This window comes from Myotis yumanensis, unplaced genomic scaffold, assembly GCF_028538775.1.
Source record: "Myotis yumanensis isolate MYYU_CA2020_CCGP unplaced genomic scaffold, mMyoYum1.0.hap1 SCAF_1, whole genome shotgun sequence".
In the NCBI taxonomy this organism is placed as follows: domain Eukaryota; kingdom Metazoa; phylum Chordata; class Mammalia; order Chiroptera; family Vespertilionidae; genus Myotis; species Myotis yumanensis.
Window position 1 is genome coordinate 79,701,908 of NW_027223752.1, and position 27,827 is coordinate 79,729,734.

At 36.0% G+C, this 27,827-nt stretch overlaps 2 protein-coding genes and 1 pseudogene across 2 annotated transcripts; 1 reads left to right on the forward strand and 2 right to left on the reverse strand.

Annotated features, from left to right (window-relative positions):
* Positions 1-1,869: 1,869 nt before the first annotated feature.
* On the reverse strand, positions 1,870-2,796 carry LOC139003599 (olfactory receptor 4N4C-like). Its single transcript, XM_070405674.1, has one exon. It carries the CDS (start codon positions 2,794-2,796, stop codon positions 1,870-1,872), a length of 927 nt encoding a protein of 308 aa, XP_070261775.1.
* A 13,809-nt stretch (positions 2,797-16,605) lies between these two features.
* LOC139003604 (olfactory receptor 4M1-like) lies at positions 16,606-17,546 on the reverse strand. Its single transcript, XM_070405688.1, is given in 2 exon segments — positions 16,606-16,631; positions 16,634-17,546. Coding segments are annotated over 2 exon segments (939 nt in total).
* Positions 17,547-19,700: 2,154 nt separating this feature from the next.
* On the forward strand, positions 19,701-20,467 carry LOC139003612 (probable RNA-binding protein 18 pseudogene; annotated as a pseudogene).
* Positions 20,468-27,827: the final 7,360 nt, after the last annotated feature.

The following is a 27,827-nucleotide window of genomic DNA, read 5'->3' on the forward strand; positions in this document are numbered from 1 at the left end:
CATTGGTTGGCTGCCTCCTGCACACCCCTACAGGGGATCAAGCCTGCAACCCAGGCATGTGAGCCAAACCAGCCAAACCAGGTAGGGCAATTTTGTACTTTTCTTATTGTTGCTAATACATGAGCAACATTCTTCTACAAACTTACCAGAATCAGTGATCTTTATTCTCATGGTTGGTTTTTGAAAATAAAATTATTTTTATATTTATAAACTTTTCCATTTTTCCTTCATTAATTCATTATTAGTTTCGATTGCCCTTATTTCCTTCTGAGCATGTATCTACTTCATATTCACTTATGAAACATTAAGTGAATTAACTTTTTATCATTTATATTAATTTTTTTAGTTAATGGGGTTTTTAATTTTAATTTTTATGTATGGATGCCTCCTTGTACCATCCTGTGATAGAAAAGGAACATTCAATTAAATTTCTATGCAAACCTCTATAATTGTGCAGATTTTATCCACACATTCATATGTGGTGGGCAGAATTTCATCACTTTTTTACCTTTGCGTACACATATATTTTTTAACATGTCAAATGTAACTGTTTTTTTATTTTCTATTTTTATATTATACTTCACTGAACTTTCTAATATATAAGATTATAAATCTACCAATGGACACAGACACCAGGGGGGTGAGGGCATGAATGGAGGGGGTGGGAAATGGGGGATATGGACATATATGTAATAACTTAATCAATAAAGAAAAAAAAAAGAAAAAAAAATAGGATTATAAATCTATAACCCTATATTTACCACTATTTTTTGCCTTGTTTAGTTTTCCAAAGAAGCTGTGAACATATGAACACATTCTTCTAGGACCTTTGTATCTAGGGTTCATATCAAATGTTTTCATGTAAAACTTGAATTTAGAAAAAAATTAATTGGAAAGAGGCAATAACATGAAAGGCATATCATGCTCCTGATCCCAGACCACAGTTAAGTGATATGTTTCTTCAGTCAGGAGCTAGCAAAGTGGCTTCTTGTTTTCCCAATCTCCTAACTATTGTAGGTATAGATCACTGGGCAGCTTAGTTTTATTGGCAGTTATGTGTATTTTTTGGCAATTATGTCTGGATGCCCAGCATAGAGAGTGATTTTCTACCTCTTAAAACAATTTCTATATACCTAATTTCCTGCATTAAACCCACTGTATTAAAAATAACTAGTTTGATTTATGTAATCTCCAATAGAATCTGTAGTACTAATTAATTATCACTATCATAATCAGAGTGAAATTAATTAAGGACAAGTTTTAACATCTACGGAGTATTTGTAAAAACCTACTAGTAATAATCCTGAAGCTCTAAAAAAATTAATAAAATCAATGTCATATTTTTCCATAAAATCAATAATCTTTGTATCTCATCCCTCTACTAAATTTAAGCAGAGGGGAAGAAAATATATATAGAAAAAAACATATATAGTTCTGCAAATAATATTTTGTTCTTATTGATGTTTTGCAGCTTATTGACCTCTGCCCAGAATCTGATGTTGCTCAGTCTGAACCATAGAAAAAACAATTGTGATTGAGTAACTTTCTTGTCTAAAATATTAAGATGAACTCTTACTGCAATTAGAATAGAATAAAACTTCTTATCTTAGCCTAAACGACCTTTGTGACTTGATCCTTATAGTCAGATAAAATTTAACTCCTCTATCACCCTTTATACATCAACCACTCTGGTGTTTCTTTTATAGTCTTCAAACACATCAAGTTTTTTCTCTTGTTACACATAACTTTCCCTCATTGCCTACAATAATACCTGACAAATGGGAGGAAATCAATGAAAAAATTATATTTATTAAATGAATAAATAATGTACAACCAACTTCCCCTGCTCTGACTTATTATACAATCCATTCAGCAGACCACATATTGACTCAATAACCTCCTCATGGCAGATTTCACTTCCTGGTTGCGAAAGGTATAAATCATAGGATTCAGCAAAGGAATGATCACTGTATGGAAAAAGGAAACCACCTTGTCCACTGGTAAGGTCCTAAAGGGGCGAGTATAGATGAAGATGGCAGGTCCAAACATGATAAGTATAATAATGACATGAGTAGTACAAGTGGACAGGGCTTTGTTCTTCCCCTCAGAGGATGACCGATGTACCCGACAGATGATGACTGCATAGGAGGCCAGAAGGCCCAGGAAGCACAGGAGGGTGAGCAGGCCACTGTTGAAGACCATCAGGAGCTCCACCACAAAGGTGTCTGTGCAGGCCAGCTTGATAACCTGTGGCACATCACAGAAGAAGTTATCCAGCTGGTTGGGGCCACAGAAGGGCAAGCGGAGGATGAGGGCCACCTGAATGATGGAGTGGACAAAGCCTCCTAGCCACAGAGCCAACAGCAAGGCATAGCAGGCTCGGGGGTTCATGACAGTTGAATAGTGTAAAGGACGGCAGATGGCGATGTAGCGGTCCAAGGCCATCACAACAAGGAGTAACCCTTCCCCTCCTCCAAGGAAGTGCAAGAAAAAGAGCTGAGTGATGCAGTCCCTGTAGGAGATTACCTTCTTCTCAGAGAGGAAGTCCACCAGCATCCTGGGAGCCACAATGAAGGAGTAGGATGCATCCAGGAATGCCAAGTTGCCCAGAAAGAAGTAGAGGGGGGCTGTGAGGCCAGGGTCTGTTCTGATGGTGAGAATGATGAGGAAATTTCCAGGGAGGATGATGAGGTAGAAAATTAAAACTAGCACAAAGACCAGTAGCTGAATATTTTGAGACTCGGTCAGACCAAGAAGGATGAATTCTTTCACCACTGTGCTATTTTCTATCTCCATTTCCTCTGCCTACAGAACATTAAGGAGTAGAGTTTAGTTCCATCTTTTCATCTAGGTCATACTTCTTCTATAACTAACATCAGTGTATGCCACATCTATATGATGTCCTCATTTTCCTACAACCTAAGACATATTTTTCCCTTTTATTTTTTTACATTATTTAACTTTAAGAGTGTGGTCTTGAAGCCACACTCTTTTTCTGCTTCAGTCCTATGCTCCTGTTTATGTTCCCTCATTTGGGAGTCTGGAATGCCTCTGTCCAGGATTGATTATTTGCATTAGGCAAATGAAAATTTTTCTGATTGAGAAAAACGTAACCACAATTATTAAGTTCTTTAGGATTCTTTTATTTAAATGGTGGTGAAGTGGAGATTGACAGCAAAGAGAAATGACAGAGCTTTTTAAGGTGACAGATTTGTTCTATACCTTAATTATAATGGCACAAGTCTCTATTTGCCAAAATTTATTGAACTATTAAACTATACAGATATTTGAACATTTAGTCAATTTGAATTATACCTTAGGAATACTTAGCTAAAAAGCTAGAAAAAAAAACCAAACCTGTATTTACCTGAAATATTTCATTTTTCTCTATAGAATATCAGCCTTTCAATTTAATCTACATAAAAAGAATCCTGGACATCTGTAATACAGATAAATCTTTTTAAAAATAATCCTGATTATGCTGGAGAAATTAAAATCTGAGGCTGACCTGTACAGTGGTCTCCATATTGAGAATGTGATCACCCAAAAAACATTATAAATTACTGGTATGAAATAATAGTAAAATTTCTATACATATATTGTTAGATCCCATTATTTAAAGTTTATTTTTAGAAATTCCTACAGTTTATATAGAAACAATCACAATAATTGAATATAAAATATACAAATAATATATATATATGTTGCTAGTGCACACTCAAAATGGCTTATTATTGAGATAAAAATTTTAAAAGATTGACAACTCAAACTAGAACAAAATATAAAACAATATTTCACATGCTTTCAGTTACATGGCACACTTGTTTTTAAACCGTGTTGTGGAACATGGAGTGTAGAGAGGAGGGAAAATAAGGGTCCACTCACTAATTGCAAGGGGAGACAGAATGAAAGAGAAGAGATGGAAAGAAGGAAAAGAAAAACAGAAAAGTCTCAAATCAAAAAATATTTGCAATGACACATATTTAAAACAAAAATATCTGCTTTGTGTATGTTTAAACCTGAATATATTAATAATAGAGGTCTTCTTGTATAGTCAAAATTAGGAATTATGAAAAACATATTTAACATCACAAAGGCACGTATATGTGAATACAAATTTATGTGCACACACATGCATACACCTATACACCAGCACTCACATTGCTTCCTAAGCAAAACTGAAGCATGAACATTTACAAATGGAACCATCCAAATAAGCTTTTCTGTTCCCTTCATCCTCTTCCCCCGCCCCATCCCCCATTTCCTTCCTTCCTTCCTTCTTCTTCCTTCTTTCCTTAGGCATTTATTGGCTTTGATATTTATCATTCCTTCCATGTATAAAACTTGCTGTTAGATAAGTATCAGGAATCCCTCTGTACTTACTCCTAAGTATTGTACATCTTGAAAACTATTATACTGTTAGTTTTTGCACACTCTTGCAAACATTGAGACTGCCTTTAGAACATAGAAGAAACCTTTAAGTACCTCTAAGATTAAAAGTTGCAGACTCTTCCACTGTGCTTTGTGTTTTATTTCTTATCATGTATTTCTGTTCTATTTCTTTTTCCACAGTATGTAACGGTCAAACAGTTAAATAACTCACTCTTTAACAGATGGGTTTCATTACCATCTAACATCCCTCGCTTCTTTCAGTTTATATATGATATATAAACTTAAGACCAAGTATTACATCCCCAAGACAACTGGTATTTTTATAAGGGCTTTATAAAAGTCATTCTAACTGTTAAGAGGAACTAGAGCTGTACTACTAAAAAACAGATATATTGTTGAATTCAGATTTCATATAGTGGTCTATTTCTCCTGTCATTCTGATCATTTCATTTCAAGACAGCAGATGTCCCACCCAAAGAGTTGTATATGTTTCCATTTATTTCTTCTCTTTGTTCCTTATAAATATGAAGAATGACAAAAGCATTTACCTCTCTAGCAATGTCACCAGATAGGAACCAAACCCAGAGCAGGTCTGCTTCAGGCCAGCCTGTAGAGTGTGGCTTCTTGACTTTGTGCAGGAAAGAGTTCATAATACGAGTGCAGGTGGTTTTGAGAGGATATTTATTAAAGTTGGGGGCAGTAAAACTAAGGAAGGACTTAGGGTAGAAGAAGCAACAGGAGAGAGCCTAGGAAGTGCTCTGCTTCGGCTCCCTGGAAACCTTATAGGAAAGAAGCCAAGGCTGGGCTGCTTTGGCTCACTAGAAAATCAGAGAAAAGGGGGGCCTTGGAGAAAGGTTCAGGGGGGTAGCCTGGGACAAGCTGCCTCTCGCCGATCCCCTGATTGCAAGTCTCGTGGGGATCTTTAGAGTTTAGGAGAAGAAAAATAAAAAGTTCATGCCTTTAGAGAAACATCGATCAGACTGTCAAACCTCAGAGGGAAGGTAGGGGAGGGTGGGGGTAAGGGAGAGAGATCAACCAAAGGACTTATACGCATGCATATAGGCCTAACCAATGGACACAGACAACAGGGGGGAGAGGGTATGGGGGGGGGGGGGGGTAATGTGGGGATAAGGACACATATATAATAACTTAATCAATAAAGAAATTTTTTAAAAAATAAAATACAATATAACCAACATTTAAAAAAAAAAAAAGTTCATGCCTGACAACAGGCATGGGCGTGCTCCAGAGCAAGTCTGTGCTGGTATCCTTTGTCTTGAGGGTTTTTATCTTTCTTCTGCAGGCAAGAATCTTAGGGGAGGGTTTCAGCAGAATATTTATTAGCTTTCCAAGATCGTTTTCAATATGCTGATGTATCCAAAGGAGCATATAGGGGAGTTTGGGATTGTTCTTCGGTTGGCTTTACTGTTTTACTTTTATCTTGGGTCTGTCTGGCTCTAATTGGGTTTTTGTTATTTGTTCCCCTGACCATCTGTCCTTGGGTTTGGCTGGCACAAATGACATTAATTGGGTCTCTGTTCTCAATCTCCCTGACCAGGGTGAGTAAAGCTATGTATTCTCTGGTTAGGGAGGACAGGTATAAACTATTTGCTCTCAAGTGTGTTAGGGAAGATAAGATATTGTAATTCACTAGCTGGCTGTAAATTGGTCAAATTATTTGACCTTGTTTAATTATCTTGTGCCAGTTTCCTATTCCACTCACCTAGGATTTTTCCTAGCTTCTAACTATCCTGCCCCAATAATCTAACACCACTCTCACACAACAGACAGCACCTTCTAATGGAAGGGACAATTGCTAGTTATTCCTACCTTTGCTCTTAAATATCTTTTTTTCACAGAGGGGCCTCTTACCTTTTGAAATACACAACCAATTTCTGATGCAACGAAGAATGTGCTTTGGGAATTTGAAGACTAACAAAGCTATAGAACACTTTCAATGGGAAGTATTGGAATACCAACAAGATATAGTAAAAAAAAAATTAGACTAGCGATCTGTTAGGTACAAATATATATCAGTTAAGACATCATGTCACTTGGGGTTCTAAAATCAACATTCCATCATGACTGAGACAATGGAATACCAACCATGTTTACTAGTATTAGGTCTGAGTAAGTGGGCTGCTAAAGGAGGTGATTTATGTTTTACACAGCAATTCAAAAAGAGAAAAAAAATAGTATAATTGAAAGGAAATCACTGATATGTTAAGAATGAAAATAAAGTGGTAAAGTAGGTAGTAAAAATGTTAGATTTGACATATTACTGGTAAAGAGATAGGCAAAAAGAAAATAAATGATGCTCATAAAGACTTCTTTACATAATCCTTCTTAGGAAAAAAGAACTGCATGTTGTAAGACTGACACTTCCTGTAGGGGAGATGTCGTCCTAAATAGACCCTATTGTGGTCTTGTTATTTGTTTCTTTCATTTTAGGAATAATTGCCTCCTTTGTTCTGCTAAAACAATGATGAGGAACTACTTCTTTAATTAAATCATTTTAAACAGAAGAAAATTATTTAAGAATCATGTAGCAGAAGGAAACATAATTTAAATTTCAGTAGATTTGTTTTTGTTTTAAAGAAGTTTTCTAACTATTTAAAAAAGTAACTGACATAAAATTTTAAAAATACATACAATGCATAAAAAAACATATTTCATTCTAATTTATGTCTATTTCAAAGTGAAATGGGAGTAAAAAATGGAAGAGAGAGAGAGATATATAAAAATATAGAGAAATGGGAAATTAAAAAACAGGAACAAATACAGACTATATTAGGAAATTAGGAAATAAACATGAGAAGATAGGCATAAGAATACATACTCTATAAAAGATAAATACAAATAAACTCAACTGATAAAAGAAAAATTTTTATTAAAAAATATGGGAAGAAAAATCCAACCTTGGAGTATATTGCAATCTTTATTGCCACCAAAATGTAATTTTTGTTTATAGCTATAGCCATAATCTGGGACCTTGCTTCCTAAAGTTTGCCACAATACTTAAAATTAGATATAAATTTTATTCAGAATGGAAACTTTTTATTTCTGCTGGAAAAAATTATCATTTTAGACAATCTTATAAGCTAAAAGCAGGATGTATTGTATATAGTACTTTCTAATGTGGTAGCCATTAACTATATGTGACTATTGAGCACTTGACATTGGCTATGAACTGAGGAAATAAATTTCATTTTTTATTTTCTTTTTTTTTAATTGCAAATTACATTGGTTAATAAAATTATATATGTTTCAGGTATACAATTCTATAATACACCAACTGTATATTGTATTGTGTGTTCATGACCCCAAGTCAAGTCTCCTTGCATCACCATTCATTCTCCGTGTACCCTTTTACCTTCGCCCACTCCCTTTCCCTCTGGTAATCACCATGCTGTTTTCTGTCTCTATGATAAGCTGTTTGTTTGTTTTTGTTTAATTCCTTCGCCTTTTTCACACTGTTAATTAATTTTAAAAGTCACATGTAGCTACTCTATTAGTATAGCTCTAGAACAGTTGTTCTCAACCTTCCTAATGCCGAGACCTTTAACACAGTTCCTCATGTTGTGGTGACCCCCAAACATAAAATTATTTTCGTTGCTACTTCATAACTGTAATGTTGCTACTGTTATGAATCGTAATGTAAATATCTGATATGCAGGATGTATTTTCATTGTTACAAATTGAACATAATTAAAGCATAGTGGTTAATCACAAAAATAATATGTAATTATATATGTGTTTTCCGATGTTCTTAAGCGACCCCTGTGAAAGGGTCATTCGACCCCCAAAGGGGTCATGACCCATAGTTTGAGAACCACTACTCTAGAATAATACAAGAATTTGTACTCACTTAAAATAATAGCTTTTCTAATTTATATGTTATTTTTTCTGTTAACCTTTTTCTTTTTTCTTTGTTATGGAGAGTCACCCAAACCAGCAACAGGCTTTGCATAATAAAGAAATAAACTTTTCATGTAGAAATCCAATGAAATTTCATGGATTGAAAGAATCAGCATATTACCTACCCAAAGCAATATACAGGGGTTTTTTGTGTGTGTGTTTTAAAAAAATATTTATTGTTGAAAGTGTTACATAGGTTCTCTTTTTCCCCCCATTAACCTCTTCCAACCTGCTCCTGTCCTCCATCCCCCACCCAGGCCCTCACCATCCCATTGTCTGTGTCCATGGGTCATGCATATATGCATACAAGTTCATTGCTTGATCTCTTCCCACTCATCCTCCCTTGCTTTCCCTCTGAGGTTCAACAGTCTGTTCATGCTTCTATGACTCTAAGTCTATTTTTGATCATCATTTTATTTAGTTCATTAGATTCTGCATATGAGTGAGATCATGCGACATTTATCTTTCTCTGACTGGCTTATTTCCCTCAGCATAATACTCTCCAGGTCCATCCAGGCTGTTGCAAATGATAAGAGTTCTTTCTTTTTAAAGCACTATACAGTTTTTTTATAAATATTTTTTGTCTAAAGTTTTATATATGTCTCCTTTTTCCCCAATTGACACCTCCCTCCCCAGCCACTCCCACCCCAGGCAAGCCTCCACAGCCCCAGTGTCTGTGTCCATTGGTTATGTTAATATGCATGCATACAAGTCCTTTGATTTCTCTCTAACCCCCCACCCCCCATCCCCCCATCCAGTGCCATTTGTCTCTGGATCTATTCTTGTTCATCAAATTATGTTGCTCATTACATCCCACATATGAGTGAGATCATGTGATATTTATCTTTCTCCAACTGGCTTATTTTGCTTAGCATAATGCTTTCCAGTTCCATCCATGCTGTTGCAAATGGTAAAAGTTCTTTTTTTATATATATAGCGGCATAGTATTCCATTGTGTAGATGTACCACTGGTTTTTAATCCACTCATCTGCTGATGGGCACTTAGGCTGTTTCCAAATCTTAGCTATTGTAAATTGTGCTGCTATGAACACGGGGATGCATATATCCTTTCTGATTGTTGTTTCTGGTTTCTTGGGATATATTCCTAGTAGTGGGATTACTGGGTTGAATGGGAGTTCCATTTTTAGTTTTTTGAGGAAACTCCATACTGTTCTCCACAGTGGCTGCACCAGTCTGCATTCCCACCAGCAGTGCATGAGGTTTCCTTTTTCTCCACATCCTCGCCAGCACTTGTCATTTGTTGATTTGTTGATGATAGTCCGACTGACAGGTGTGAGATGGTACCTCATTGTTGTTTTGATTTGCATCTCTCAGATGATTAGTGACCTTGACCATGTTTTTATATGTCTCTTGGCCTTCTGTATGTCCTCTTTGGAAAAGTGTATATTTAGGTCCTTTGCCCATCTTTTGATTGGATCATTTATCTCCCTTTTGTTAAGTTGTATGAGTCCTCTGTAAAATTTGGAGATTAAATCTTTATCTGAAATATCATTGGCAAGTATGTTCTCCCATGCAGTGGGTTTTCTTGTTGTTTTGTTGATGGTTTCTTTTGCTGTGCAAAAGCTTTTTATTTTGATGTATTCCCATTTGTTTATTTTCTCCTTAGTCTCCATTGCCCTAGGAGCTATGTCTGTAAAGATATTGCTATGACATATGTCTGCTATTTTGCTGCCTATGGAGTCTTGAAGGATTTTTATGGTTTCTCATGTTACATTTAAGTCCTCTAGGCATTTTGAGTTTGTTTTTGTGTATGGTGTAAGTTGGTGATCTAGTTTCATTTTTTTTGCATCTATCTGACCAAATTTCCTAGCACCATTTATTGAAGAGACTGTCTTGACTCCATTGTATGCTCTTGCCTCCTTTGTCAAATATTAATTGAGCATAATGGCTTGGGTAGATTTCTGGGTTCTCTGTTTTGTTCCATTGGTCTATATGTCCATTCTTGTGCCAGTACCAGGCAGTTTTGAGAACCGTGGCTTGGTAATATAGTTTGATATCTGGTATTGTGATCCCTCCAACTTTGTTCTTATTTCTCAGGATTGCTGTGGCTATTTGAGGTCTTTTTTAATTCCAGATTAATTTTTGGAGAGTTTCCAGATCTTTGAAGTATGCCATTGTATTTTAATGGAGATTGCATTCAATCTGTAGATTTCTTTAGGTAGTATGGACATTTTAATGATGTTGATTCTACCAATCCATGAACATATGGTATGTTCTTCCAATTGTTTATGTATTCCTCTATCTCTTTTTCCAATGTCCTGTAGTTTTCCACATACAGGTCTTTATGTCCTTAGTTAAGTTTATTCCTAGGTATCTTAAATTTTTTGGTGCAGTGGTAAATGAGATTGGTTTTTTTGTTTCTCTTTCTGTGAGTTCATTATTGGTGTATAAAAAGGCCATAGATTTCTGGGTGTTAATTTTGTATCCTGCTACATTGCTGAATTTATTAGGTCTAGTCATTTTTGGATGGAGTCTTTGGGGTTTTCTAAAGGGTGTCCCAAAATTCACGCAAGAAGTAATTTTGATAGAAAACACAGGTTTATAATTAAACATTGTAAATTTTTTATTGATTCATAAAGTATACAGTATCAGGTTATGTATGGAATAGCATACATAAAAAGTGGATTATCATGTCGTGATAGTGAGCACCATTAACTGTTATTGCCTGAGCAGCCGTATTTTCGAATAATGGTCCAATGATGCCTCCAGCCCAAAATCCGCACCAAACAATGATATGTTGTGGATGCATTTGTTTCTCAACAATCACTCATGGATTTTCTGAACCCCAAATGTGACAATTTTGTCAATTAACCAAGCCATCAAGATGAAAATGAGCCTCATTCAAATTCAGCCACATTTGTGCAAAATGGTCATGGAAAATTTCAACAAAAGAGTGCGTATGTGCCAGCAAAGCCGTGGAGGCCATTTACCCGATATGCTATTCCATACATAACTTTATACGGTATACTTTATGAATCAATAAAAAAATTACAATTTTTATTTATAAACCTGTGTTTTCTATCAAAATTACTACTTGCGTGAATTTTAGGACACCCTTATGTATAGTATCAAGCACTATACAGTTTTAATGCAACCCCTCTCAAAATTTCAGAGGCATTTTTTAAAGCAAATGATGAAAAAAACAACCAATCCTCAGATTTGTATAGAACCACAAAATAGCCCAAACAGCCAAAACAATCCAACAGAAAAGAATGGAGCCTGATGTATCACACTCCCTTACTTCAAGCTATACCACATAGTGACAATAATAAAAACAGCATGGTATTGACAGGAAAACAGACACACAGACCAATAGAACAGAATTGAGAGCCTAGAAAGAAAACCATATGTATATGGGCAAATACTTTTCAACAAAGGAATCAAAAACATACAATGGAGAAAATAAATCCTCTTCAATAAATGGTGCTGGAAAAATTGGAATGTCACATGCAAAAGAATGAAACCAGACTACATTTTGTCCCCATGTACAAAATTTAATTCAAGATGGATCAAAGACCTAAATACAAGATTTGAAACAATAAATTACATAGCTGAAAACATAGATACTATTAAACCTTGGTCTTAGAGAATATTTTTGTGAATATGACTCCAAAGGCAAGAGAAGTAAGGCAAAAAATATATAAATGGGACTATATCAAACTAAAATGTTTCTCCACAGCAAAAGAAACCAACAACAAAACAAAAAGGCAACTGACCAAATGGGAGAAGACATTTGCAAACAACAGTTCCAACAAGGCATTAATATCCAAAATATATAAAGAACTCATACAAGTCAACACCAAACAATCCATTTAGAAAAATGGGCAGAAGGCCTGAATAGATACTTCTCTCAAGAAGACATACGAATTTCCCGCACATATATGAAAAGATGCTTAACTTCACTAGCTATTAGAGATATGTATATTAAAAGTACAAAATAACACCTCACACCTATTAGAATGACTGTTATCAATAAGACAAATAATAAATGTTGGAGGGGTTGTGGAGAAAAAGGAACTCTCATTCACTGCTTACGGGAATGTAGACTGGTATATACACTATAGAAAACAATATGATGTTTCTTCAAAAAATTAAAAATAGAGTTACCATATAACCCAGCAACCCCTCTTTTGGCAATCTACCCCAAAAATTGAAAACATTTATTTGCAAAGATATACGCACCCCTATGTTTTTTTCAGCGTTATTCATGGTGACCAAGACATGGAAACACCTGAAGTTTCCTTCAACAGATGACTGGATAAAGAAGATGTAGTACATATATACAGTAGAATACTAGTCAGCCATAAGAAAAGATGAAATATTGCCATTTGCAACAACATGAATGGAACTTAATGTGATGCTAAGGGAAGTAAGTCAGATGGAGAAAGTTAAGAACCATATGATTTCACTCATATGGGGGATATAAAACTGAAAGCAACAAATGAACAAACAAAAAAATCAAACAAAAACTCATAGACACAGACAATAGCATGGTGGTTACCATGCCCTTCCCTTTGTTCATTGATGTTTGACTGTAAGCGCCTATTTCTTCAAAGTTTACCTGTAGAATACTTTGAGTCATCGAATAAAGGATATTTGTGTTTTCTTCTATCAAGAGGCATTATAACCTTGGAACCAGAAACTGTGAACAAAATTATTAGCTAGCAGTGAATCAGAGGACTCAGTAATATAATTCTTTTTCTCTTTTCAGCTTTTTGGGTGGTGAGTTTTTAAAAATCTTTTTTACCCTGAGAAGATGTTTTTTGAGACCTCAGCTTGCTGTGTAATATATCTTTGGGTGAGCTGGGCTTTGTCTCCTATGCATCTCTGTCTCTACCACCAATACTTGTGGCCTTGAAAACAGAACACAAGTCCTCACAGTGAAAGCTGATTTTTATTCAACATATATTTCCCTGGATTCCCAATTTCATTTGATTTTTAGATTCTCAATATTCCATACCATCTCCTTTTGGGGGGAGGCAGCTCATCAAAGTATTTCAAAAAATGTTTGTCCAACATGTGAATTTATTTTTTAGTGAGAGGTTTGGTAAAACTATCTAATGTGACAGTGGATGGAAATGAAGGGCAACTATATAGTTTCTATGTTGTTGAGGCATGTGACATTTCATACTGGTTAGTCATGCAAATCCTCACGTTAGTTTCAGTCGTAGATATAGTTTACAATAATATTCAGTGCTCGTCTTTTGTCCTAGTTTCTCAGTCTTCACATGATTGAAGTTTGTTCTGGTAGTTTCTTCAAAAGGGTTCTTGGAAACAACATTCACAGATTTTTGTTTAATGTTTAAAATTGTTTGTAGATCTTTAATTTAAATGCCACTTTTGTTAGAAATAAATTCTAAGATTTGCACTTACTTATCTGAAGAATTTTGTACCTTTTGTACCAGTTTACCTCCATTTACTTAAAGATAGATAATTATATTCCATAGCAATGCAAGATAGGCAAACTGGCCTGCTTCCAATGGAGCTGGTGGGTGAGACTTCACAAAGTTTGTTAAAGAAAAACCCTAATCCCTGAGGAGAAAGAATTGCCAGTAACAGTTGTGGGTTGTTTTTTTATATAGTTCATATATTTTTAATCTGTAATGAACATGTATTATTTTAGTAATTAACAAATCACAGGAGAACTTTATTTTTTTCATATAATAAAGATTTTTTTAACCAGGTGCAATATAAAGTCCTTTTTGTTAATATTGAGATTAGAAAAAAGCTATGAGATGAGTGAAACTTGAGTTCTAAAAATCTCAGGCAGGTCAGTGAGTAATTGAAAGTATAATCATTATCTGGAACTAAAGATACTAACTTACTCAATCCAGATATTGCTGATATTGAAAATAGAAGCTCAACAGTAGTTTTGGAAGGAAGGAGAACTAGAAGAGACTGAAAGACAAAAAAAATAAAAGATTAAAAGACATTTAGATGTAACGGGGAAGAAATAAGGAGGAGTTACATAGGGAGAAGGAGTCTACCCACATAACTGAGGATATGGGGTTTTTTAGAAGCATGAAAAGATAATACCTGGTATTACCTGTTTTCCCTACAATAGCCTGCCTTATATCCCTGTTCACTGTCTAAGGTAGTATTCTAAATCTTGCTACTATTAACATTTTGGACCAGATAATTTCTGGGGAGTGACTGGGACATGATTAGCAGTATCTCTGGCTTCTGTATACAAGATGCCAATTGTATTCCCCAGTTGTGACTACCAAACATGTCACCAGACATGGCCAAATGTCCCCTAGAGGTTGAAATTGCCCCAGTTGAGAACTACTGGTCTAAGTTTTTAATAGCAATTGTGTCCTCCATGAATCAAGCTAGGTCTCTTCTCACCAGCATACCAAAAGCTCTCACTTCTTTACCAATATTAATTCCAGATAGGATTCCTAATTAAGCAATTCTTCATTACAGTACTATTTTTGACAGTTTTTCTTCTTATTCCTAGCTTCAATATTTTCCACAAATATGCTCTGTAGCAATATACTAATGTTTGAAGAACATATTAAGTCAGTAGTCTTTTTCTCAAGAACATTAATCTTAGCTAAATGAAAGATAAGTGACTACATGAATAGAAATCTGGCTTGTTCAGATACAGAGAAATAACAATAAGGTAACATAAAATCTAGAAACAACTCATCATTTTTATTATGTATGTGTATTTTTATGTTCTTTTTTCATATTCTGTTGTAAAATGTTAAAGAAGTCTACTGTTTTATACATTTCCAGGCAATGGGAAATCAACTCAAAATTCAGGAATTATAATTTTAATCAAAGCCTTTGGGTGCTTTGAAGGAAAGTCACTGTAACATGGAAGATGAAAGAGTGTCATAATAGAGAAAAATTCCCAAAGCAAAGAACAAACTTCATGTACCATAATTCCATCCTGTTTACCTGAGGTGCACTGGGTCAGGCACAAATTACTTCTTCAATTAATAAATCAAATATAAGTAAAGACTATCCTGGAACTGTTTTCAGCATTCACTTACATATCTTTATTCCTGATGCTGACAGGAATCTATTTTCCTTAGAGTCTAGCCATGTTATAAAATATAAGACTAAATAAATAAATAAATTAGTCAAATAAAGTATAAGACTAAAGCTCAAAGCACACAAAGTGTTCTCACCCTTTGATGGAGAGACCTCTCATTCTGAAACTGAAAAGTTAACGTAAGTAAATAAATTTGTACGAACTAAAATATTCTAATCTATCTTTTACATTCTGAAACATAGTCAATAGGTGGAATCTGAGTGCCAGGGAATAGCAAACTGATCATTAATAAATAATTCACGGGAGGATTATGAAAACCAATATATCTAGGTTTCTTCCATGTGTACTAAAAATGGTTTCATGAAAGATAATTCTGAATTATAGTGCTAATAAAAGCAGCACCCTACTTATTTAATTTCAACACAAAAGGCAGAATTAGCAAATACAGAAAACATACAAAAATGGCAAAGGTGATATTAGTCTCTTAAAAATCACATAGCTAGGTGTCTATCATTCCCAGTCAAACTAGAATCCCTTTTCTCAAAGTCTGCTTTCATTCTGGAAGATATAAGTAGAGACTGGCTATAAAAACCACTAATTGGCTAGAGACTTACTCTGGAAAGAGAGGGGTCTCTGGTACTATGCTCTGTTCTGAATTCATAAAATTTGTTTCTAGCAAACTTATGTTCTGACACCAAAACTATGTGACTTTCACCTGAAATATCAGTTGAAATAACTTATATAAATGAGTCCTAAATTTTGATCATTAATTCTGCCAAGGGGAAGAGATAAAGGAGACAATAATCTGTTTTTACAGTCCAGGAGGATGATTCACCATGCCACTAGGATAAGATTGAGACGTGACAGCAATATATAATTTAGTCACTTAAAGCTACTTACTTCCTCGTATTCATAGTGGGCATGCCTCTCAGGTTTTAGGCATTTTATTATTTCTCAACAGTCTCCTCGCAGTCAAAGCTTCTCCAGTGTAGTCACTCAGTAAACTATTAGTAAAAAATGTTTAGTAGAGGATGATTACCCTGTAAATTCTAACAGTGATCTGGCAGAAATTTTAGGGGTGGTATGAGTAAATTTATTTCCATGTTAACTTCCTTGTATGTTTTTTTCTTCACCAAATAGAGAAAAAAACTAATTCTATTTTTAAAACTCAGAAGAAAGGAGTTAGCGAAAGCAGCATTATTGCCACTGCAAGTGCTTCCTACTTTAGGACAGTGATCCTCAGAAGGACTATAGAATAGTCCATTTATCTTTCACTTCTCTTTACATAAAATATATCTGTTACCAACTTCCTCATGGCTGTCTTTACTTCCTTGTTTCGTAATGTGTAAATGATGGGGTTAAGTAAAGGGAATATCACAGTATGGAATACAGACACCACTTTATCTAGGGAAAAAGAGTCAAATGGGCGAGCATAAATGTAGATGGATGGCCCAAACATTAGCACCACAATGGTGATGTGGGAATAGCAGGTGGATATGGCCCGGCTGGTACTCTCACCGGACCTTGAATGTTTCTTGAGCATGGCCAGGAGGAAGGCATAGGATATCAGTAGAGCAATGAAACACACTACAGAGATCAGACCACTGCTAAAGATCATCACTAACTCCTCTGGGAAGGTGTTGGCACAGGCAATCCGGACAACCTGTGTGATGTCACAGAAGTAGCTGTCTAACTCATTGGGCCCACAGAAGGGAAGTCGAACAATGAGAATCACCTGTATTATAGAATGAACAAAGCCTCCGATCCAGGAAAGAGCAACCAGAATACAGCAGAGACGTCGATTCATGATGGTAGCATAGTGGAGTGGACGGCAGATAGCAGCATAGCGGTCAAAGGCCATTACTGTGAGCAGAAACATCTCTGAGGCCCCAACAAAGTACAAGAAGAAGAGCTGTGCAATGCACCCTCCAAAGGAAATTATCTTCCTTTCCACAAAGAAATCTACGAGCATTTTAGGGGCTGTAATGGAGGAATACCAAATGTCAAGGAAGGCCAGATTAGCCAACAGAAAATACATGGGTGAGGTCAGATGGGGGTCAAGCCTGATGGTGCAAATAATAAGAATATTTCCTGGAAGAATGAACAAATAGAAGAATAGAAATATAGCAAATAGAACTAGTTGTACCTCCCGAGTCTGCGATAAACCAGTGAGAACAAATTCTGTCACCTGGGTATAATTTGCAGGTTCCATTTCTTCGCTTTTTTTCATAATATGGCTATGAAAAATAAAGAGATTATAATTATTAGAAATAGCATTAAACTAGAATTATATTACTGCCTTCAAAATCATTTGCTGTTTTCTGTCATTAAGAGAGTAGACTAGGACACATTTGTTTTATGTCTGATAAGCCAAGATATGCTACTTCTTCAATGAAGGACTAACCAACACATATATTTTCTACATGAACATAACCATGGCCTGAAATGCTATAAAATCCATAACAATTTTACCCTGGCCTGCATTTGTGATTTAATGCATGTCAAAACAAAACTTCACATATGACATTGAAAGCTCTACACCAAAATGTATATCTTCTGTGTCACTTCTTCTAAAGTTATTTATTTGTTTATTCAACAAATATTTAGGGAGTATCAATTATGTGCTAACTGCTGAGAATACAACAATGAACAAGGAAGACAGTTTCTGCCTCATTGAAGTTACATTTTAGAAATATAGACAGAAAATAAATTATTAAACAAACAATAAGTAAATGAATGAAATGTAAGTAAGTAAAATAAATAATTACCACTATTGGACAAGAGAGAAGAAGGAAATGAAAAGGGAATTATGACAGAGGATAAACGATGGTGGCATGTTGTAGTGATGCTTAGTATTGGCATTTTTAGATAAGCTTCTCTGAATTGGTGACATTTCATCTAACTTAAAGGTAGGACAGAAGCTTCCAAATCTTGGCTATCCTATATAATAAAAGGGTAATATGCAAACTGACCCTAACAGCAGAACACCTGGGAATGACTGGTCACTATGACACACACTGACCACCAGGGGCAGACGCTTAATGCAGGAGCTGCCCCCTGGTGGTCAGTGCACTCCCACAGGGGGAGCTCTGTCTAGCCACAAGCCAGGCTGACAGCTGCCAGTACAGCGGTGGTGGTGGGAGCCTCTCCTGCCTCCTCAGCAGCGCTAAGGATGTCTGACTGCAGCTTAGGCCTGCTCCTCACTGGCAAGTGGACATCCCCCGAGCGGTCCCAGACTGCGAGAGGGCACAGGCCAGGCTGAGGGAGCCCCCCCACCCAAGTGCACAAATTTTTGTGCACCGGGCCTCTAGTTATAAATAACACTCCTATGAACATAGGGATGTATATATTATTTCAAATCAATGTTTCACATTTCTTTAGATATATTTCCAGAAGTGGAATAGCTGGGTCATGAGGCTGTTCCATTATTTATTTATTTTTATTTACTTTTTTTTCTATAAAACTTTTATTTTTAAAATTAAATTTATTGGGGTGGCATTGGTTAATAAAATTATATAGATTTCAAGTATACAATTTTATATCATATCTTCTGTATAATATATTGTGTGCTTACCACCCAAAGTCAAGTCTCCTTCCATCACCATTTACTCCCCCTTTACTCTCATCTGTCTACCCGCAACCTCCTTCCCTAAGGAAACTCCATACTGTTTTCCACAGTAGCTACTAGCATAAATACAGACATAAAGATCAAAGGAACAGAATAGAGAGCCCAGAAAAAAAAACATCCCTTTATGGTCAATTAATATTTGACAAAGGAGGCAAGAACATACAATGGGATAAAGACAGTCCATTCAATAAATGATGTTGGGAAAATTGGACAGATACATGCAAAAAAATGAAACTAGACCACCTCCTTACAGAATACACAAGAATAAAGGCAAAATGGATTAAAGACTTAAATGTAAGATTTGAAAACATAAGTCTCCCAGAAGAAAAGGGCAGTAAAATCTTGGACATTCTTCATAGCAATATTTTTCTGATATATCTCCTTGGTCAGGGGAAACAAAAGAGAAAAATATACAAATGGGACTAAATCAAACTAAAAAGGTTTTATACAGTAAAGGAAACCATCAACAAAATGAAAAGACAACGCACTAAATGGCAGAACTTATTTACCAATAATACAACTGCTAAGGGGTTAATATCCAAAAAACATAAAAAAAAATATGCAATTTAACATCAAAAACAAAAACAGGAAAAAAAAAATAACAATCCAATTAAAAAGTGGGCAAATGGGTAGTGCGTCACCTGCGGCCTGGCGGAAGGTAACGTCGAGACGGAAGCATCTGGAGCGCGGTGGGCAGGGTGGGGACCTGCTCTAGGGGCATGAGCCAAGGGCAAGACGCCGAGGCCAAGAGTATTTAACAGAGATTGATGGAAGCAGAAACCAAAACTCTTCCCCTGGTGAACGCATCCATCCTGTCAGAGGGTTCCCTACAGGAAGGGCACCGGTTATGGATTGGCACTCTGGACCCCAAAATCACAGAATACCACTCCTGAAGCTCCTCCAGAAGTTTGGCCCGGTAAAGCAGTTCGACTTCCTTTTCCACAAGTCAGGTGCTTTGGAGGGACAGCCCAGAGGGTACTGTTTCATTAACTTTCAAACCAAGCAGGAAGCAGAACAAGCCATCCAGTGTCTCAATGGCAAGCTGGCTCTGTCTAAGAAGCTGGTGGTGCGATGGGCCCATGCTCAAGTCAAGAGATATGGTCATAACAAGAATGATAAGATCCTTCCAATCAGCCTTGAGCCATCCTCTAGCACTGAGCCCACTCAATCTAACCTAAGCGTCACTGCAAAGATAAAAGCCATTGAAGCAAAGCTGAAAGTGATGGCAGAAAATCCCGATGCCGAGTACCCAGCAGCTCCTGTTTATTCCTACTTTAAGCCACCAGATAAAAAAAGGACTACTCCTTATTCTAGAACAGCATGGAAATCTCGAAGATGATGGTTATGAAACACTGTAGCAGCAAAAGCAAATTGGTCTCCACACCTGAAACCCTCTGCCTTTGTACTTTGTAGATGTGACTGGTACTCCCCAGCAGAGCATAATCCCATGTTAGAGTTTGGTAAAATGACATTTTTGGCTGTTCCTATGGATGTTTCTACCCTGAAGTATGTGTGGAATTGAGCATCATCCAGAATAAATAAGATTCTTTCCAAAATTGTGATTTGAACACTTGGAAAATAAAATAAAATAAAATAAAATAAAATAAAATAAAATATAAAAAGTGGGCAAATGATCTAAATAGACATTTCTCCAAAAGGACTTACAAATGGTCAATAGACATACTGAGGCAGGATAGTAAGGAGGTAGAATGGGGAACCTGAGACAAAATAGTTTAGAAAGTCCAAACAATTTAACCAATTTACAACCAGCAAGGGAATCATAAGACCTTACCTTCCCCAACCAAGAACATTTGAGAACAAATAGCATTACCTCTCCTCCCTGACCAGAGAATAAACCACGCTGGTCAGGAGATAGAGAACAGAGACCAAATTAATGTCACTTATCCAGCCAAACCAAGAACGGATGAAGTCAGGGGAACAAATAACAAAAACCCAACTAGAGCCAGACAGACCCAAGATAAAAATAAAGCACTGAAGCTGAGCAGAGAATAATCCCAAGCTTCCCTATACGGTCCTTTTGATGCATCAGCATATTGAAAATGAACCTGGAAAGCTGCTGGATATTCTGATGAAACCCTCCCCTAAGACTCTTGCCTGCAGAAAGATAAAAACTCTCAAAACAAAGGATACCAGCATGGGTTCACTCTGGAGCATACCCATGCCTTTTCTCTGGCATGAAATTTTACTTTCTTACGTCTAAACTCAAAGTTTTACCATGAAACTTGCAACCACGGAAGCAGCAGGCAGCAACAGCTCAGCCTGGGCTTACCTCCTGAACCTGTCTCCAAGGACCCCCATTTTCTCTGACTTTCCAGTGAACTAAAAGCAGCCCCATTTTAGCTCACTTCTGTCACTGTGACTTTTACTTCCCAGTAGTCAACAGCAGCCCCACCTTGGATCACTTCTTTCCTATAACACTTCTAAAGAGCCAAAGCAAGGTACCACCTAGTCTCTCTCCTGTTGTATTACCCCTAGCTTTAATAAACTTAACTGTCAAAATCACCTGGACTTGTGTTGTGAAATCTCTCTTGCACAAAATCAAGAATCCACACACTACAGGTTGGCCTGAGGCAGGCCCGCTCCTGGCCCAGCCCTCATCCAGTAAAAATCTGAAATGATACTCAATGTCACTAATCATCACTGAAACGCAAATTGAAAACACAAGGAGATACCACCTCACACCTGTCAGAATGCCTATCATCAATAAATCAGCAAACAAGAAGTGTTGGCAAGGATGTGGAGAAAAGGGAACCCTTATGAACTTTAGGTGGGAATGCAGACTGGTGTAGCAAAAGTTGGAAGCAACCCAAGTGCCCATCAGTAGGTGAGTGGATAAAAAAGTTGTGGTACATTTACACAATGGAATACTACTTAGCTGTATAAAAAAAAATAAAAAATAAAAAAAAAAAAAGGAAATCTTACCATTTGAGACAGCATGGATGGACCTAGAGAGTCAAATAAGCCAGTCAGAGAAAGACATAAGACTCCTGGAAGAAAACAAAGGCTGTATTTACCATATGATTTCACTTATATGTGGAATTGAATGAATGAAATAAACAAACTAAAAACAAATTCATAGATACAGAAAACAGACTGACAGCTGTCAGAGGGGAGGGGAGTTGAGATGCTGGGTGAAATTCATTCATAAAGGAATTAAGAGAGAAAAAAGAAGACACAGACGACAGTATAGTGAGTACCAGAGGGAAAGGAGGTGGGGGAGATAGAAGAGGGTAAAGGGAAGATAAATGGTGATGAAAGGAGCCTTGACTTTGGGTGGTGAACAAACAATACAATATACAGATGATGTGTTATAGAATTGTATATTTGAAACATATATAATTTGTTAACCAATACTACCTCAATAATTTCAATGAAAATACATATTAAAATAATAAAGTAGGAGACAAGCATTTTGGAAATAGAGAAGAGCAAATGCGAAGGCCTCATGGCAAGGAAGAGTTTCTAGGAACTGGAGAAGACCTGTGACTGATCAAAACACAAGGACAAAATAAAGAGATAGTCAAAGGCCCAGAAATGTAGTCTACAGTAGGAAAACTTGATTTTAACAGCTTCCAATATATTTTAGGGAAAAAAATCTAAATAATAGCTTAAGATTTGCAATTTAGAAATGTCACTCTGGTTGCTACACAAATAAATTTAAGTGGGATTATGGTGGGGGCGGTGGGGATGATATGGCTTAAATTAAAGACGTAGCAACAGCTATTTAGAGAAGTGAATTGTTTGGATAGAAAATATTTAGGAGATGCAATTGGCAGGATTAAATGTTGGTTATATGTTGCTATTGCCATACTACCAAAGTCAGCTAGAATTTGAGCACCAGAAGTGCAAACTTTTAAGGAACTTATCTTTCTTTATATATTGTATCTAAAATGAGGTTCACCCAGCACATTCCAGATTCTTAATAAAATTTGACTGAATCTTCCATAAATATTTAAGAATTCCCTGTCACACTCTAAGAAAAGCTTGGGATTATGCCAATAAAATCCAGAGCAAGGAATTATGTTTTAAGGGATTTCTTGGGGAGATAAGCCATCCATGGAGACTGAGTTAGGGCATTTCTTTCCAAGGCTTCCATTTAGAGAGGGATAGCTATTCCAAACCAGTGCTTATTCTTTTTTTAAAGCTTACGTTTTATTTATGAGATTATATAGGTTTCAAGTGTACATTTCTATGATACATGATCTGTATATTGCTTTGTGTGCCCACCACCCAAAGTCAAATAATCTTCCTTCACCATATATTTAACCTCCTTTACTCTTGACTATCAACCCTCCCACCCACTTCCCTCTAGTAACCCTCTGTATATATGAGTGCTTACTCTTAAAGCATCCGTATCAGTTAGTCAAGAGGGTTTTAGTTCATCCTACATTCACCCATCTACACCTCTTAAGTTTCTGGATGCAAGCCTACTCCTCTCTCTCTCTCTCTCTTTTTGCTGTTTTTTTTTTTAAATTAAAAATTGTATGTATTTCAGATGTATAGCACACTAATTCGATATATATATACATAATGCAATGAGTACTACCTAATGAGTACAAGCTAATTAACATCTTTTCACATAGTTCCCACTTTTTTTCTGTGATGAAAATATCTGAAATCCATTCTCATAGCAAATTTTCAGTATTTAATATGGTATTGTTATCTTAGTCATAATTCTGTACATTACATCTCATCATACATAACTGCAATTTGTACCTTGTGGCCAACATACCCTTATTTCCCTTACCTCTCCCCCATCCAGTAAACACCATTCTACTGTTAAATGTATAAAAATATGAGATAGATGACAGCTAGATAGATGATAGAGAGATAGATGTTAGATAGATAGATAGATAGATAGATAGATAGATAGATAGATAGATAGATGATAGAAGATCCTGTCTTTTGAAACAACCTGTTTGAACCTGGTGTTATGCTAAGTGAAATAAGCCAGACACTGAATGATTTCACTTACATGTAGAATCTTTAAAAGCCTGGTCCTCTTTTCACAACATCTAGTGAATTTCCATTCTGTACTTAATCTGCAGGGATGTAGTATCTAGAGGATGACTATGGAGATAACTAGGATTACAGAGGCCATTCCCATAGGTGAATGAACTATGAACTCTCCTCAAGGGAACAAAAGCTTTGGTGGAAAAACAAGAATCTGTGTAGAAATTCTTCCTTACTAACAAGGTGATGTTCATCCATGCATCTAGTCAAGCTCTTGGTAATCACATGGAGAATAGTTACCTTGCTAATTCAAAAAATTTAGGGAGGCTATCACATAGATCCTGAACTAGTAAAAGATTAAATGACTCGAGAGATACTGGGTTACATTCATGCAAGAAGCTTATTAAAAAAAAATAGCTATCATTTGTAACCATTGTTCCCTTTTTTTTCTTAGATGATGTGGCTGGAGAAGCCCATATTTCCCTGAGAAAAAGGCACTAATCCTAACCCCTCTTGAAAATCCCAAAATACCTCATAACTGAAAGAAATGCTTTTAGAAATCACTTTAATAACTTCACGTAGAAGGATTAAGCTGAAACTGGAAAAGCAGGAAAATGGAAGAAAAGAAAAATGTTGTATTGATGAAGGGAAAGAATGCTAAATTAAAAAAAAGAAGTTATTAGTCCTGTATTTCTTCTGAAGATGAAAACAGCCTATCTTTATGGGTTACATTGCCATTTTGTTATTTAAATAAAAAAGTAAAAAAATAGTTTTCTAAAATAAAAAGGAAACTTTATAAATATATTCAAGTGATCATTCATTGAAAACCCTTTCCCAGAGAAGATACTTAGTCTTTCAAACCTGCTGATCATGGGAGTATGGTGAAGGCAGTAGAGCTTTAGCTCACCTGAGCTGTGGCAAGGAGCAAAGGAAACACAGAAATTCGGAGTGAGGCCAGGCGAGGGAGGGAGTGTGAAGGTAAGTACAAATGGAAGGTACTAAATTTTCCGAAAATAAAGATACGTGAAGTTTTGCTTTTTTAGAGAGTATTCTACTTTCGTAAGATCCATATTAGGGAAAATCATTCAAAAATCTCTATATATAAAAGCCTAAGTGACCATTCGACTGGTTTGTGCACTGGTGGGCTCCCTTGGCCTGGCCTGCTGGGATTGGGCCAAAATCGGCAGTCCAACATCCCCCAAGGGGTCCTGGATAGGTCCTGGCAAACTAGGATCCTTAATATTAATATGCATTTATTAAATGAATGAATGAATGATAAAACAGATTTTCAAGTAAATAAATACATTAATTGATGACTTAGTAGAAAAAATTGTCAAATCCTTCCAAATATAATTGTTTTATATTTCATTTGGTGTTTTCTAATGCTGCTTCATTATTTCTAATTTTGTTTCCTGGAACCTCTTTTTAAAATACCTATTCTATCCATATTAATTTCAAACAAGAGGCTCTTTGCTTTTAAGTCTCTTTTTTTCTTATTTACTTCCAAAGTAATTGTTACTACCAACACTAATCCCTTCAAAATGAAACATCTCATGACCTATCTCCCCCATCTTCCTCACAGTGGGCATCTTGAAAAACCATAAGTTTGTTTTTTCCTGATTTCATTTCAGGAGTGACAGGGTTGAAATGTTTGGAAAATTATTTTAATTATTTGGCACTCTGAAGACCCATAAACCAGAACAACCTCCTCTGTTTGAGATTGTTTAAGAATGGTTTATACTGTAAGTATGAGATGACCAAGGTGTCTTCTCAATGCTCTTTTCAGACTTGAGTTTATATAGGTTAGCAAGAAAAGAAAATTTGTTAATTAGCTCTATGTTTACGATCTGCTGTATTCAATCTCTACGTCAGTGGTTCTCAATCTTCCTAATGCCGCGACCCTTTAATACAGTTCCTCATGTTGTGGTGACCCCCAACCATAAAATTATTTTTGTTGCTACTTCATACTGTAATTTTGCTACTGTTATGAATTGTAATTTAAATATCTGATATACAGGATGTATTTTCATTGTTACAAATTGAACATAATTAAAGCATAGTGATTAATCACAAAAAATATGTAATTACATATGTGTTTTCTGATGGTCTTAGGGGACCCCTGTGAAAGGGTCATTCGACCCCCAGAGGGGTCCCGACCCACAGGTTGAGAACCACTGCTCTACATGGTTTTTTTTAAACACCTTTCCTTACTGAAGGTTTTCTGACTTCTTAACACTATTCCATGAGTATTTTATATAGTTATTCCAATCGTTATACTCATCACATTGTCCCCAAAATAGAGTGGTTGATGTAAATATTATTATACCATTCTTCCACCTACCAATTATTGTTGCTAGTCTTGGTGCAGTCAGGAACAATAGAGGAGGTGGAAGATGCCTTTTCCCCCATCCACACAGAAGGCTTTGTCTTCTATCTTGGTATATATCAGTTTCTTCTCTGATGTTACAATGAGTTAACTAGCAACATGGATTGTGACTAGGAAAGTCATTTCTCAGGAGGCCAGGTCTACCCAGCTAGGAATCAAAACCCTGAGGGAATAATTTAAAAGTTGATGTGTGCTTCATCCAAGGACCATAGAAACACAACATTTGAATTGCCCAGAACAAGGTGAATGGCTAATTTCTTTGGATGAGGAGAGGAAAATACGATGTGTAATATGCCCTCTACAATATGATAGTATATTTCCCATTCTACTGTCCCAAAGGACTGTATTGCTTAAAGATGTTGTATTCTTAGGAAAATGGAAATCTTTTCAAATCTAGTATAAATACTACATAAATTGCTTGAACAGTTTATACATGGTTGTAATAAAGGCCTTAAGTAATAACTCATATCTTTTATCCAATGTCTTCTACATGTGCTTACTCATTATCTACTACATGTCAGACACAGTACGAGGCAAGGCATATAATAATGAACAAAAAACAGTCCTTATTTCCCTAAATCAACCTATAATTAACTCTCCCACCTATGAATTTACAAATTCTTGACTGTATCCCTCATCTAGAAATATTCTATGAGGATTAAAATTAGGTTCTATCTCAATTTTCTATCAATATGATCTCCACCTCAAATCTTTCAGAAATGTATCCTCCTAAAGTTATCTCCAAATTATACTCTCAACGACCATACTTGATGTTTATAAAATGAGGATGAGAATTACCTTGTGATTTTAAAAAATTGTATTCTCAGTGATCCATTAAAGTCTATCAGGTATTTTCCCATAAACTTCTGAAGCCTTGTGAGATGGAAAGAAAGAGTCAGAGAGAGCTTAAATGAAATGTGTTTTGAATGACGTAAACAGGACAAATCTGAACAAATGTATATTTTTACAGAATTTGGTTGAACAAAATATTTTCAAAAAGTTTAGCTTATATTCAATTTTTTTAATTAAATTTTTATTGTTCAGATTACTACAGTTGTTCCTCTTTTTTCCCCACCATAGCTCCCCTCCACCCAGTTCCCACCCCACCCTCTGCCCTAATCCCCGCCCCCCGACTGTCCTCATCCATAGGTGTACGATTTTTGTCCAGTCTCTTCCTGCACCCCCCCACACCCCTTTCCCCCTGAGAATTGTCAGTCCACTCCCTTTCTATGCTCCTGATTCTATTATATTCACCAGTTTATTCTGTTCATTAGATTTTTTATTCACTTGATTTTTAGATTCAGTTGTTGATAGATGTGTACTTGTTGTTCATAATTTTTATCTTTACCATTTTCTTCTTCTTCCTCTTCTTAAAGAATACCTTTCAGCATTTCATATAATACTGGTTTGGTGGTGATGAACTCCTTTAGCTTTTTCTTGTCTGTGAAGCTCTTTATCTGACCTTCAATTCTGAATGATAGCTTTGCTGGGTAAAGTAATCCTGG

Excerpts from the sequence above, each read along its gene's own strand:
- LOC139003599 (XM_070405674.1), bottom strand. The coding sequence starts at position 2,796 with ATGGAGATAGAAAATAGCACAGTGGTGAAAGAATTCATCCTTCTTGGT.